Here is a 13323-nt window from a genome sequence, read left to right on the forward strand (position 1 = left end):
AAAAAAAAAAAAAAAAAACAGAATCTTTCAGAACCAGCTTAGCAATCATACAAACACTAAATCAAAGGGGGAAAACGCAACTTGAAAATGGTAGGAAAGCTTTGTGTAATTTTTATTTACCCATGCCCTGCCCTCTGCCCTACTTGCAGTGGTCTTGACATTGGCAGAGATCCACAATGGAACATATTACAATCAAACTCTCAAAAGCCAAAGTCCAAAGAGAGATTCCTGAAAATAGCGAGAGAAGTGACTCATCACATACAAGAAGTCCTCAATAAGGTTAACAGTCAATTTCTCATAAGAAACTGTGGAGGCCAGAAGATAGTGAGATAGACTATTTAAAGTGCTTAAAGGAAAAAATTGTCTCCTAAGAATTCTATATCTGGCCAACTCTCCTTCAAAAATAGAGAAAAATTAAGATATTCTTAGATAAACAAAAGCTGAGAGAGTTTCTTACCACTAGACTTGCCCTTCGAGAAATTCTAAAGAGCATCCTTCAGGTTGAAATGAAAGGACACTAGACAAATAATCCCAAGTCACATGAAGAAATAAAGATATATCATTAGTAGAAAAAGTACTTGTACTTTTTCTTATAGTGTACTGCAACTGTACTTTGTACTTGTACTGCCCAGCCACTCAGTTACAGAACACTCTACAACTGCTGATTTCATATAGCCATTAACAGATTTTCATTTTAAACTTTTCCAGGAGGAACCGCAAAACAATAACACAACACATTACCGTGGAGTTGGATCCAACTCATAGCAACCCCTCCTTGGGTTTCTGAGGCGGTATCACTACAAAAGTAGATTGCCCGGCCTTCCTTCTGAGGAGTGGCTAGTGAGTTTGAACTGTCAGCCTTCTGGTTAGTAGTCAGAAGCCTTAGGCACTACACCACCAGAGGGTGGGTAAAATGAATCAACTGAATAAATAAAGTAATTAAAGTAATGTGTTGTGTGATGGTATTTTGTAATTTTGCATTCTAAATGTATTTTTCTATGAATATATTAATATGTAGTGAACTTACAATCTTCATTTTTATTTCTCAATTGTGACTTAGGGTGATAGAGTGTAGTAATGTATGTAAAGTAACCATAAGTTTCCCCCACTAGATGATGAACTACATAAGAACATGGAATGGACTGCAATTTCTTTATGCTAGCACCTGTGTAGCACATGAGAGGAGATCAATACATGCTGCTGAATAAACAGAGGAATGATGACACTATCAAGGTATAGTGAGATTATAGCAGAAATATATGTCTTGGTCAGACCTGTTAAGTCAAAGGAATATGTACATGCACAATCATTATTTTTTGATCCCAATGTAAATACTACATATCAGGAGATAAACATTATCAGCCAGGACGAAACCATCATACACGAAAACTTGAGTCATATTCTACAAGAAAATCTAAATTAAATGCTTTCTTATATACTTACCATTGCAGTCTTCAGTGCCACAGAATCAAGATTGGGCAAATTAGCTAAAGAGCCCTAAAAATAGTAAGAAAAAACAACATGGACAAAGAGGTGATATATATTTCAGTAGTCCATTAATGGATTATACAAATTTGCAATACTAATTAACTTATTTCCAAAGAACTCAAGTGTCTTCTTTTCAACCTTAATAAAAAACAGAGATGTATGTCTGGTTATTCTTATTTCCCAAGAACATAAGTATCATCTCTTCAAGCCTAATGAAAGCAGACATGTATGTCTGGTTATTCATTTTTGTAGTTACCATGAAAGCACTCAAATAACGTGTTTTGGAGGAAGGGAAAAATCAGTAAGTTTATAAACAACAGAAATAACAAGATATTCTAGATTTACTCAAAAGCAAGAAAAAGAAGGCAATAAAGTGTTTAGAATATACAAGAAACATATGGAGGCTTGATCAGTTTCACTTTCATAATTTTAGAAAGTCTAGAAAGCAGAATTGGTTCTTACTGGTAGCACTTTGTATACTATCATAGCAAAAGAAAGAAAATTAGAACTACTGATCATTGAGAGCTTCATTTAAGAGTTTCTGATCTGTAAAATACATATGGCAAACTTCATCTTAATACCACTCAAATAGTTCTTTGCTATTTAAAGAAAGATGCTTTTATGGCTTTCTAGGGTTTTCACCATTCCATTACTTATATCTCCTGGGGTTCTATAATTTTACAAGATCATATGGCCACTCCAGAAGTGAGTATCTTTCTAAAGTAATAGACTACAATTTGCCAAATTAAAAAGGGGATGACTACTATTTATATAGTAATCAATTGAATGAATGGGTTAATGGATAATGATCGAGGATGCTGAAAAAGTTACCAGTATGTATATATTTTTTATTACTTTAACCAAAGCTATCTACTGTAGTAGTAGTACAGGTTAGTTAATATGTTGAGAGACTATATTATACATCAGGCAGTCATCTAAGAACTGTACATGTATCTTCTCAATCTTCAAAATAACCAAAATAACGCTATGACACAGATACAACTACTACCTCTAATTCTTAGATGAGGTAACAGAGAGGGAGAGAAAAGTCACTTTCCAGTGTCACAAAGCTATGAAGTGGTGGAGCAAGAATTCAAATCTAGAGTCTGGCTCCAGAATCTATACTCCAAATCAGTACATTTTTCTAACTAGAAAATCTATTTGCTTACCTGCTCAGGTTTATGTTGCTGTACAGTATTATAGATGTAACTTAAGCCTGCTCTAGTTAAAACATAAGAAGCTTGTTCATTTATAAGTGTGTCCAAATGTGCTTCAATCTAAAATAGAATACAATACAAAGAAAATATTTTTGAAAAGGAATAGAACTGATGAGAGTAAGAATAGGCCACCCTGGAGTCTTAACTCTACTATGGATTTTTTGTTGTTGTTAAAGGAGTACATACTATTAAGCAAATGGCATCTCTAACAAGCCATTTTCTTCTCTCAAGGAGGAAGTCCTCCAAAAAAAGGAGAAAGAATCTTACTTTAAAAATAACAGCTAAAGAGGATTTCAGACCTACCCACAGAAAAAAGTTTGGGTTGCTCCTCAGCTCTTTTAAAATCTGGTAAGAAACAGAGCCAAAGAAACATACATACATACATACATACATACATACATACATAATAACACCACAAAATAAAATACTTAGAATTTTGGAAAGATGAGAGCTTTCTAGGGTTTCCACCATTCCATTACCTATATCTCCTGGGGTTCCTGTTCCTGACCTCTTCACTCCCTCAACTGGCTGGACTCAACCAATACAATAAAAATTGTATTTTTCCTGTTCCTGACCTCTTCACTCCCTCAACTGGCTGGAAAAGCCTGGAGGAAATCCCACAGGCACTGGGACAGGAAGTTTTCCTGAAAAAATAGGCCTGTGAAATTCAGGGGAGAGTTGAAGGCCAAGCAAAACCTCGGTCAAAGATTTTAGGTTCAGAAATTGCCTAAGATGATCTGCCCAGCAGATTTAAGTGAAATGTGCTCATCTGTTTTGGGGAAGCCACTTAATGGGGCAGAAGCCAGAGTTGAGGACTTCCCTGATATGTTCAAACATTTCACAGTGTCAAGTGTACTGTTCCTCCATTATTTCCACCAACGCGAGTCTGGAGGTCTTCATTGCAAAGTGTTCATTTACTTGTGGTAATAAAGCAGACACTTTTGTTCTTTAAAAACTTTACATCTACCATTAAGCATCATTATTGCAAAATCAGAACCTCATGTATCTGGTAGAATTTATAAATGCCTTTGTTTTAGCCATCTTATAGACTTTTAAATGACACCATTTGGTTAAAGGACGAGAGTGACTGGTTTAATAAACTGTAATGTTTTGCCTAACACTGTTTACACATAGATAAAAATATATCTGTCCTATGTAACACCTTCTGTACTAGCTACACAGCTTGAGAAATATAGCATATTATTCACAGCTCAGAAACTAAAATCTGCATACACAATAGCTGCTCAAATTTATCTGAAAAGCTTCATACTCCAATCACATGCTATGGTCTGAATCAAGTCTCTTAACCATTATATACCTGACTTCTCCAAAGCTAAAACAGAAATAATGGACAAATATATAGACAGGCATAGATGTAAATACATATATGTGTGTATACAGTTTTTCATCATTAAGGGAATTTACAGGGACTATGCAACTGAAATTAGGTTAAAACTCATAGCTAAAAACAACCATATAAATAAAGACTATTACATCACACTCAGTAGTCATTTTATAGCAACATTTACCTGAAACTGTAGCATTTCAAGACGTCTATCAGTGAATTCAAACAAAGCTAATGTTGTCTTCATCATATACAGTGAATTGACCATGAAAGTAGCCATGTCAGCTGTGCCTAAATTGCTGGCTGATACAGTACACATCTGGAGGAGAGGATCTAAGACACATGATAAAACCTATAAATAAACAAACAAAAAACTTAATTCATTCCTTAGTCCCAGTTAGTTTTATGGTCCTGGGTTAGAAGCACCTCAGAATCTAATGTCAAACTAATTAGAAGGGTGCCAACTTCCAGAAGGACATTAAGAAAATACTAAATGGTACAATAACCATAATAGTTTTTAAAATAGGCATCATTAAATAACACTGCTTAAATTAAAGAGAACTTACTTAATATATAAAGGAAAAATCAACAAAGAAAGTGATGATGTTACAAAATGCCAGGAGAATGTGAACAGAATGTTCACAACAGAAAAGCAAAAATTAATTGCTAAAAAATTGACAATATACCTGAACAAAATCAGCTTGGCGAGCATCTAATGGAACAACTGAAGAATCATGAGATGCCAAAACTTCACGCAACAATGTGAGTGTCTGATTCAGAGCAGAACTTGGTCCAAGGTCAGGTGGAGGGAGTTCAACCTAAAATAAAGATTATTTATCCATACTTGTATTTTCTACTAAATTTTAATACACAAAATAAATGTCGGTTCAAAATAAAATAACATACATAAAAGATCCAAAGTACTGACTTTCATATAAAAAATCTGTAATTTATCAAAAGCTTACAATTGCCTCCTTTGCCAGGAGACCAGGAGAACTGGAGGTGGCTGGCTATTCTATTCCATAGAAGAACTCTATCAAAAAGTGGAAAACACAGAATAGAATTTCAAATTTTCATGGACTCTAGACTTTCTGGGGCCATGCAGGGTGCATGAACTCCTGAAACTATTTCCGTAAGAAAATCTTTAAACATTAAATCAAAAATATCCCTTGTGGTCTCTTGGAACCAAATAACAGTTTCTTAACTAGTAAAAAATGTCTGCTTTTACCATTATGCTCTTTTAAGAACTATCCATCTGGGATCAAACTGACAACAGCAACTCAAAAGATTTGATAAGAACCTTAGAGAGCAGTGAGTTTATGTTAATGGGGGAGGCACAATTCAGAAAAGGAGTGTGAAAATGGTTGTACAGCTTGCAGAATGTAATCAATGTTACTGAAGTGTACATGTAGTAACTGCTGTATGTTTTGCTATATAGATTCTCAACAACAACAAAATATAGAAAATTTAGGGAAAAAATTATACAGAAAATCAACAAAATCTAAAGTTATTTTTTTAAAATGACCAACAAAATTGAAAACCTTTAGCCAGAGTGACCAAGGGGGTGGGGGGATACCCAAACTACTAAAATCAAGAATAAAAGTGGGACATTACTACTGAATTTACAGAAATAAATAGAATTATAAGGGCATACTATGAAAACTTGTATGCAACAAATAAGATAATACAGATGGAATAGATAAATTATTTAAAACACACAAAGTACTGATTGATGAAGAAAGAGAAAATCTCAATACACCTATGAGAGGTAAAGAGAGTAAATAAATACCCCCTCCTAATTTTTTTTTTTTTTTAAATCAAAGAAAAGTCCAGGACCAGATGGCTCATTGGTAAGTTCTACCAAATATTTAATGAAGAAATAACACCAATCTTCATAAACTCTACCAAAATATAGAAAATGAGAGAATACTTCCCAAAACTATCAATTACATCAGCTTAGCTCTCAGACGCATCATTCCCTCAAATTCAGAAAAGTTGAAATGGCACAAAAATCTAGTTTTCAAATTTAGCACTGAGAGGAAAACAAACTGTTGTCAAAAATAGGAGAAAGAGAATCAGGAATTTACTCACATCGTATCCAAGCAAATATAGTATCCAAAAAGTGCCACCCCAGAAAGAGAAAAATGGAAAGAATTAACTTGGCAACTATGCAAACATATTACAGTGAAAAAGGAAAGGAAATGGCAGACTAGGGACTCATCTAAAAAGGAAATATAACCAAAAAGAAGAAAATTGCTCATAACTGATCTGTGCTATAGAACGGGGTAATAAGCAAACTATGTGGACAACTCTAGTCTGCCACCAGTTTTGGTAAATGAAGTTTTATTGGAAGACAGTAATACTTGTTTATGTATTGTCTATAGATGTTTTCAAGGAGCTCTGGTGGTGCAGTGGTTAAACACTCAGCTGCTAACCAAAAGGTTGGCAGTTAGAACTCATCAGCTGCTACATGGGAGAAAAATAAAGCAGTCTGCTTCCATAAATATTACAGCCTTAGAAACCCTATGGGGCAGTTCTACTCTGTCCTACAGGGTTGCTGTGAGTCAGAATCAATTCAATGGCAACAGGTTTGTTTTGGTTTCATGGATACTTTCACACTAAATTGCAAGAGTTGAGTAGCTGTAATAGAGATGGTGTAACCCACAAAAATATTTAGTATCTAGCTCTTTACAAAAAGTTTGCTGACTCCTGCTGCACAACAACATACAAATAATTCAAAAAGAAAATGATAAAACAATGTTATTGTTGTTGTTAGGTGTCATGGACTTGATTCTGACTCACAGCAACCCTATGAACAACAGAACGAAACAATGCTGGTCTTGCACCATCCTCACAATCACTGCTATGTTTAAGCACATTCTGGCAGCTACTGTGTCAACCTATCTTATTGAGGGTCTTCTTCTATTTCCCTAATTCTCTAATTTACCAAGCACGATGTCCTTCTCCAGGGACTGGTCCCTCTTGATAACATGTCCAAAGTATGTGAGATGAAGTCTCGCCATCCTCTATTAGAAGGAGAATGCTGGCTGCACTTCTTCCAAAACAGGTATTTTTTTTTCTTTCGGCAATCAATGCTATATTTAATATTCTTCACCAACACAATTCAATAGCAGAACAAAAAGCAAACACAAGAGCAAAACAAAAAGGTATGTTGCATACTTAAACAGGCAAACTGAAGATTCAGGAAACATTATAGCAGAGGTACATATACACAATGGAATACTATGCAACCCTAAAGAATAATGTAGAATCTATAAAACACCGTATAACGTGGACGAATTGGAGGACATTATGCTGAGTGAAGTAAGTCAATCACAGAAGGACAAATATTGTATTAGTCTGCCATTGTGAAAAGTCAAGGAAAGGTTTATATATGGAAAGACATTTTCTTTGTTGGTTACTAGGGGTGACAGGGAAGGGGAGGGAACACTGCTAGATAGGTAGAGACAACTATTGATTTGGGTGAAGGGAAGGGCAATGCACCAAATTAAGTAATCAACACAGTGGCCCTGAGGAAGAGGAAGACAGAGAGGTACATGGGAGATACAGACAACAAAGATGAACCCTTTTGAACATACAGTACTGCATTATCAGTGATGACAAACATTGATCTAAGGTGGATAGATGGGTAGATGGGCTGAATGATCAGGTATGTCTAGGCGGAGGGGAGTGTGCCCATGTATAAGGTTAGTAGATGATGTTTCTACAAGTGTATCTGTACATTCTGTAAGAATGCCCAGGTATATGGCTGACAACGGACAAGGTTATAGTCACTTCTTGGCCATAGTGAGCTGCCTGGAGTGACTGAGTAGTTGGACCTCTGGGCTCAGGACCATGGTCGCAGGGGACATCAAGTTCAATTGGCATAACATATTACACAAAAACATAGTTCCAAATCCTATTTTGGTGAGTAGTAACTGGGATCTTAAAAGCTTGCAAGCGGACACCTAGATGGAATGATGGGTCTCTTCTTGTCCAGAGCTAAGAAGAATGAAGAAAACCAAAGACACATGGAAACAATTATTCCAAGGCACTGGTAGACCATGTGATCCTCAGCCTATATGACTATGAGACAGAAAAACTAGATGGTGCCCAGCTACCAATATGAACCACTCAGAGGGGGACCTGTGTAGGAGATCCTGGATAGAGTGGAAGAATAATGTGGAACAAAACTCAAAATTGTATTTTAAAAAATGGCCAGGCTTGCTGGTCTGACAGAACCTAGTGAAACCCCTGAAACTATGCCCCAGCCTCCCTTCAGGTCTGGAATTGAACCCACTTCTGTGGCTTCCAGCCAAATAAAAGACTGGGACATGGGATGAACATTTACATCAGGTAGATACATTCTTTGAAGAGATTAATCATTGGAGAAGAGAAGGGCAGTGTATGCACAGTGAGACTGCTCTGGGTTCAGGAATGCATGGGAGGGAAGGATACAGGGAAGTGGTAACTATGGGTAGGAAGTGGGAAGAGAACTGTTAAACTGTGTGTTAAATTGCAGACAATGTTATGAGATAAAATGTGTATACACTGCTATATGGAAAATGAAATTGCTCTGTAAGCTTTCACCCAAATCACAATAAAAATTTTTAAAAAAAATTTATATATAGAAGGACATTTTCCATAAATAAAGAAAAACACGCATAAATAAAGAAAAGCTCTAGCTCACCTCATCTTGATTAAAAAAAAAAAAAAAAAGAAAAGAAAGAAACATTATGGTGAACTAAAGGATAGACTATTGTCCATTCTGGGAGCTCTGGTAGCATAGTGGCTAAGACGCTTGCTAACCAGACGACTGGCAGTTCAAACCCACCAGCCACTCCTCGGAAGGAAGGTTGGGCAATCCTACTTCCGTAGTGATACTGCCTCGGAAACCCAAGGAGGGGTCGCTAAGAGTCAGGTATGACTCGACGGCACATAACAACAACAACAACAATTGTCCATTCTAGCAAGGAAGATAAAAAATCAAATTATGACATGAAGAATTAACTTAAGACAAGCACATTAATGCAGATGAGTAAATGGGAGACAAACAAATACAATAAAGCAAAATTATTGTCTCTAAAGTAGACAACTCAACAAATGAAAGAAAATATATACTCGTTATAATTAAAAGTAATTTTGCCAAAATAAGTGAAGAACTGAATCTACAACTGCAAGTACACATACAAAAAGCATTATAGGAAAATCTGATGTAGAACACTCAACACTAAGACATGTCCCAGTTAAACCATTTAATTTCAAGGATACAGAATAATTTTTCTGACATTCTGGTAGAAAAAGCAAATTACAGAGGCAGGATGAGAATCAGGCTGAAGTCATACTTCAATAATAGAAAACCGAGGAACAACGTCTACCCAAAGAGTAGGATCCAAGTATATTATATCCAAGGAAGACCAAGAACTTATTTAAATATAAGAATAGTAAATAATCTCAGAAATAACTCACACAATACAGTATGAATGAACATTTTTTAAAGCACTAACAAACAAAATTACTTGATAGTAAATTCCAACTAGTCATGAGATGAATGAAAATGGAAAACTCAGGAAAGTTGTGGTAAAAGGGTTGATGGTGAGCATTAAATTTGTTTATATATAGATTAATATATCTCTCATGCCATAGTGGGTAAGGTATTTGGATGCTAACCAGAAGGCTGATGGTTCAAACCCACCAGCTGCTCTGCAAGAGGAAGATGAAGCAATCTACTTCCACAAAGATTTATAGCCTTGGAAAACTTATGGGGTCACTATGAGTCAGAATTGACTTGTTGGTAGTGGATTTAATATGTCTCTATATAAACATACCTATATTTAATAAGAGAGCTGTGGTAGCACAGTGCCTAAGGCATTTGACTGCTAACCAGAAGGCTGATGGTTCAAACCCACTAGCCACTCCTCAGAAGGGAGGTTGGGAAATCCACCTTGGTAGTGATACCACCTCAGAAACCCAAGGAGGGGTCGCTATGAGTCGGATCTGACTTCACAGCAGTGTTTGGTTTTGGTTGGTTTTAAAATAAATTTAGGTATTTATCTAATGCAAATTAATGTATTTACAGTTTTAACATTTAATTAAATGTACAGCTTTACATGTACTGTATGCATATGTTGTCGTTAGATGCCACAGAGTCAGCTCTAAGTTACAAACTATACATCTCTTGAAAATAAATGAAAAGTTTTAACAAAAAAATTCTTTATAGAAATTCCTGTAAGCTCTACAGTGAAGCCAATTAATTCTCACTCTACTCCCTTAGAAACCAGTCAGCACCATTAAGGGAGTGACAGCTGTACTCTCTGAGTAATGTTACTGATAGAAACAATTGTTAATATTGTCACTGCTGTCTGGGCCATGATTCGTGCTAATGATAGAAATCATCGAAGCTGATAGAAAAGAGTTGAAGTTTTATGTTTTTTTAATGCTGCTTATGCTTATAAAGAGCTCCTTTTTCTTATGCTGCTCTTTGTTTTAACTTTTCCACTATTTCTTTTATGATCTTTCTTTTAAGTCTCAGATATGTTCACTTGGTTTATAATCTAAAGTTGACCATATATGCTATAGTGCTGAGTATCTAAAGCTAGGCATGGAAGTACTTGTTCTGGCAGGTAAGATTTGTTCTAAATGTGGACATACATTACCTCCAGAAATCTTTACGGTATATATGTGTCACTAATGGCAAGCATGTTAAAAGTTAATACCTTGTTAGACACCTAATCCTGCCTTATCAACTGTCTTGTTATCTAACATTTCACATTTATGACAATAGTGAAAAATCTATTATCTGACTACTTAGAGCATTAACGCTATCTATCTGGCAGTAACAAACTGAGAGATGAGGCAAGATGGCCACGATGACGATGGTTATGTGTCAGTCCGGCTAGGCCATGATCCGTAGTTATGTAATGAAGTAATTTTGCAGTTGATGTAGTCATGCTCCATTCTGTGATCTGATGTGGTCATCCCACATTTTCACATGTCAATTTTCACATTACATCATCTTTAGAACCTAACCATGTTGATAAGTGAAGAGCGGGTATATTCAAAACATACTTCCTTAGGGATAATGAGCAAGCTTTTTTTCTTTTTTTTTAATCTAGAAGATACAGTTATTAAAGTAAGTTCTTAAAATGTCTAGCTCATCTATATTATGTATTTCAGTTATATATTTTATTTACCATTCTATCTTTCACAGTCCTTTATATAATGGATATGTAATCAATGGAAGAAAAACAAAGTACTGACTCCGGACACTAAGGTTATACTGATGTTAATTATAAATCTAATGTGTTTTAACTATACTGTTAACCAGCTGCCATTAAGTCAATTCCACCTCACGGCAATCTCATGTATGTCAGAGTAAAACTGTGTTCCTCAGGTTTAAATGGAGGATTTTTTGGAAGGAGATCATCAGACCTTTCTTCTGAGGCACTTCCAGGTACACTTGAATAGCCAATGTTTTGGTTGGCAGCTAAGAACATAACGGTTTGCCACAGAGGGACTCCATACAACACCACAGTATAATCTAACAATTTGTTTTGAAATTTAAATGCTCTAAACAACACCTCATTTCTTAATAAGTCATTGGACAATAAAGAGGTATAATACTATCAGGACGTACAATGGCATTATTAATGCTATATGGAAAATGAACCAAACAATTCAACCTTTAAAACAAATGGCTTCATGGAGAAATGAGAATGATAAGGACAGAATGAAAGATGTGTGCAGAAAGATATAAGAGAAAGGGAATTAACATTTATTAAGTCTCACAATATTTTAAATAAAAAATGTAGGATGCAAAATAATATCAAAAGCATGCATGCATCTGTCTCTGTATTCACATTAAAAAAAAATCAAACTCAAAAACATCAAAACTGTAAAAGATTACTTCTAATTATTTTAAATATTTCTTCATAAATTTATTTCTAAAATGAATGAAACATTTTTTAATCTAGAGAGATAAATCTAAAAACACTTTATATGTTTATCTATTTTCAATTCTGATGAACCTAAAGTACACAATCCCATTTTAAAGAGGAAACTAGATGATGAGGAAGAAGAGGTAATTATAAAATTTTACAGATAAGGAAAATGAAGCAGAGATAGACAGTAACTTGCCAAATGACTCACTATTTTTATAAGGTGCTGGCTGAGTGTGGATTCTCATCATAGTTTTAATCGTTACATTAAACCGTGCTTATATGAATTTACGTAGATAATATTTTTATTTGAATTCTTTAAAGTTAAGTTTCATCAAGTAGGACAATGTATAGACCCCAAAGAATATAAAGTAAGGTGCTTTTCTTAAGATCATTCCTACATTTAGCCTTAAAAGCACTAATGGCACCAACACCTTACAACTATGATGAGGAGTTCTCCAAGTTTATATGAAAGATCCTACCTTTCTAAATCACTTGTCATGCTAAAATTTTGCAGCTAATCTTAAATCTTTGTGACTCACATGCCACCTTCCAAACCAGTGGTTCTTTTCCTTTTAGGGGGTGGGGATGGGGGAGAGAAGACCAGACATGTTTATGAATCTGATAGAAGCTACTGTTTGTTTTCTGAGAAAAAGATAAATATGTAAAATTTTATGCAAACAATTCTAGATTTAAAAAGCCCACCTGTAGGTGCCAATACAAGCTCAAGTACAGGTAAAACGAGATTTATTGTATTGTACATTAAGATTTTAAAAGGACAGAAATTTTGTTATAATTTAGCATTTCATTGTATAATTAAAACTTTTTTTTGACCAAATATTTTACTAGCTAAAGCTAAACCCTTCACTGCGCTCCTTTTCAAAACGTCTAAATGTAAAAGAATATAGGAACAATAGCTATTCATCACTTTTTGCTTTTAGAATACTAAATGAATGGGGAGTATTCACTTAGCTTTACCTTAATATATATCTTAAATACATTAATGCTGTATAATTAATAAGGAGCTCTGTTGGTACAGTGCCTAAGGCATTTTGACTGCTAAACAGAAAGCTCATGGTTCAAACCAGCCACATACTTCTTGAAAGGAAGATTGGGCAATCTACTTCCATAGAGATAACGCTTCAGAAACCCAAGGAGGGGTTGCTATTCAGGACTATTTGTTGATTTTTCTGTTCCTCACTTTCTTCACTCCAGCCACAAACTTTCAGCCACTAAAACACCCTCCAAGTGCAATAGCTCCACACTCCAGATGGCTGGCGGTTCAAACCCACCAGCCACTCCTCGGAAGGAAGGTTGGGCAATCCTACTTCTGTAG

At 35.3% G+C, this 13323-nt stretch overlaps 1 protein-coding gene across 1 annotated transcript in view; it reads right to left on the reverse strand.

Annotated features, from left to right (window-relative positions):
* The window catches only part of COG6 (component of oligomeric golgi complex 6), a 268614-nt gene that overhangs the window by 53124 nt on the left and 202167 nt on the right, over positions 1-13323 (reverse strand). The window contains exons 13-16 of the mRNA XM_007952449.1: positions 4737-4868; positions 4235-4402; positions 2658-2765; positions 1444-1497 (exon numbers count right to left, since the gene is read on the reverse strand). Of these exons, the coding sequence (XP_007950640.1) occupies positions 1444-1497; positions 2658-2765; positions 4235-4402; positions 4737-4868 (462 nt within the window). The remainder of the gene's footprint in view (positions 1-1443; positions 1498-2657; positions 2766-4234; positions 4403-4736; positions 4869-13323) is intronic.

Source organism: Orycteropus afer, unplaced genomic scaffold (assembly GCF_000298275.1).
Source record: "Orycteropus afer afer isolate SDZICR_OR568_19922 unplaced genomic scaffold, OryAfe1.0 scaffold00338, whole genome shotgun sequence".
Classification (NCBI taxonomy): Eukaryota; Metazoa; Chordata; class Mammalia; order Tubulidentata; family Orycteropodidae; genus Orycteropus; species Orycteropus afer.